Source organism: Limulus polyphemus, unplaced genomic scaffold (assembly GCF_000517525.1).
Source record: "Limulus polyphemus unplaced genomic scaffold, Limulus_polyphemus-2.1.2 Scaffold994, whole genome shotgun sequence".
In the NCBI taxonomy this organism is placed as follows: domain Eukaryota; kingdom Metazoa; phylum Arthropoda; class Merostomata; order Xiphosura; family Limulidae; genus Limulus; species Limulus polyphemus.
In genome coordinates this window covers 279,368-281,278 of record NW_013666604.1, presented here as the reverse complement: position 1 = coordinate 281,278, position 1,911 = coordinate 279,368, and the positions used below count along the sequence as shown (strand labels likewise).

The following is a 1,911-nucleotide window of genomic DNA, read 5'->3' as shown; positions in this document are numbered from 1 at the left end:
AATGGGTTAATCTAACCCAGATCTCCAGTGTTAGCATATTAGTTCCATTAATTTTTTTTTCATGTTAATCTAGCCACAAGAAATTCAGGGTCTACAAACTAAAAGTGTTACATATGTACTCCACTTTATTTGTTTTTGTTAATTTCAATATTTCTTAACTGAATGTAATTTCATTCTGCTATATCAATAGAATTTAATTGTATATATTTCCAAAATTTCAAAGTTTTGGTCTCTTTTAACTTTTTATTTAGTAGAATTTAAAATTAAACCTGCTTGAAGTTCAATTATTTATTACTATGTTTATGTTTATTGATAGGTAAGAGATCTATTGCAGCGAGCTCTCAGTGCCATCATTCAAGTGTATAAAACTTCTGACTGTAAAACTTATGTCAGCAGTATGTGCCAAGCACCTGTGGTGAAAGTTGCTGTGGTTGTAGCTAATGGGAATTTTACATTGTTTCCTTCACCAGAAACATTGCAATCTAGTATCTGTTCCATAGTTGATGAGGTAACTGCTATTTCATTCTTAAATATGTCTTCTTTTACTAACATTTACTTGTCACTTTTTACCAAACTCAACTTCCATTGTAATCTGCTAATCTTTATTCACTTATATATAATGGTCGCCCCCAGTGACACAGCAGTATGTCTGCAGACTTATAATGCTAAAATCCGGGTTTCGATACCCATGGTGGGTAGAGCACAGATAGCCCATTGTGTAGCTTTGTGCTTAATTACAAACCAAACCATATAACAGTCTTTGTAAATCTGTTTCTTTTTAATAATCTATACATAAAAAGCTCTGTCTTTTTTTCTTTTCTTTCTAAATTGTACATCAAAACCTTTGTGTGTTTGACTATCAGTACTTAACAGTACACGGAAGCTTTTGTGCATCTGTCTCTTCTTTCTAATAATTTTCATATAATTCTTTGAATTAAATGGTCAAGGTGTGTCTGTTTAAAAACTACTCCTAAATGTATATATGAATTTCAGTTTTCTCTTAAGTAAATGTAAACTTTACATGTAATTGTTTTCCTGTTTTTCCTAATTTGTATACCTAGTACATTTCTAATATTTAAGCTAACTTTTTTTATATGATTATCCTCTGAATATTGTAACATTTCAACTTGTTTTGTATAAATCTATCTTGTTATTAAACTATGTTCTTAAGCTTTTGTCTGTAGTTGTATCATCTAACCAATCAGTACATTCAAATTTTCTGTTCTGTGTTTCAAAACTAACATTTATTCAAAAACCTTTAATTTTTAAATATTTTTCATTTCTATTGCATTTGGTGTGTTAATAAGAGTGTATATTTAACTTTTTTTTCATAACAGACCTTTACTTTAAGGTTATGAAATGATTTTTGGTGAGAATTAAATCTTTACTTGAATTAAAATTTAACTTAGAGTTCTCACATTGACTTTGATATTGAAATATTAATTTTAAATATATTTATACAACTATTTAAAGAGTGCTACTATAAAACTTCATAAACACAGTTAATATCACATACACTGCATATACACTGACCCAAAGATCACATTATACTGCTTGTTAAAACTTATATAATGCTTATGATTTTGAGATATTAGCAAGAGATAAAACTGTTATAAAGACAGGTGTTTGAATACCTTTACCTGAAGGATAATAATGGCTGGAGATGGCTTGAATGAGTAATGAAGAAAAACACTAATATAAGTTTAACATAACAGCAAATGTACAACGTTTCGACAAGGTTTTGTCATCATCAGGTTCAAGTAATTTACACTGACACAGATATATATATATATATATACAGTATTGAACAAAGAACTCACATGACCAGAACTATTGCAAAACTTAGAAGAGGTATCTAGGCACCCCGTGGTGTTGGTTTAGAGTACGGTTGTTTTGTTCAATTAAGATGGA

General features: G+C 29.3%; 1 protein-coding gene across 1 annotated transcript in view; it reads left to right on the top strand.

Moving 5' to 3' along the window:
- Positions 1-338: 338 nt before the first annotated feature.
- The window catches only part of LOC106461591 (dynein heavy chain 7, axonemal-like), a 239,815-nt gene continuing 238,242 nt past the window's right edge, over positions 339-1,911 (top strand). The window contains exon 1 of the mRNA XM_022388600.1: positions 339-508. Within this exon, the coding sequence (XP_022244308.1) occupies positions 398-508 (111 nt within the window). The 5' untranslated portion in view covers positions 339-397. The remainder of the gene's footprint in view (positions 509-1,911) is intronic.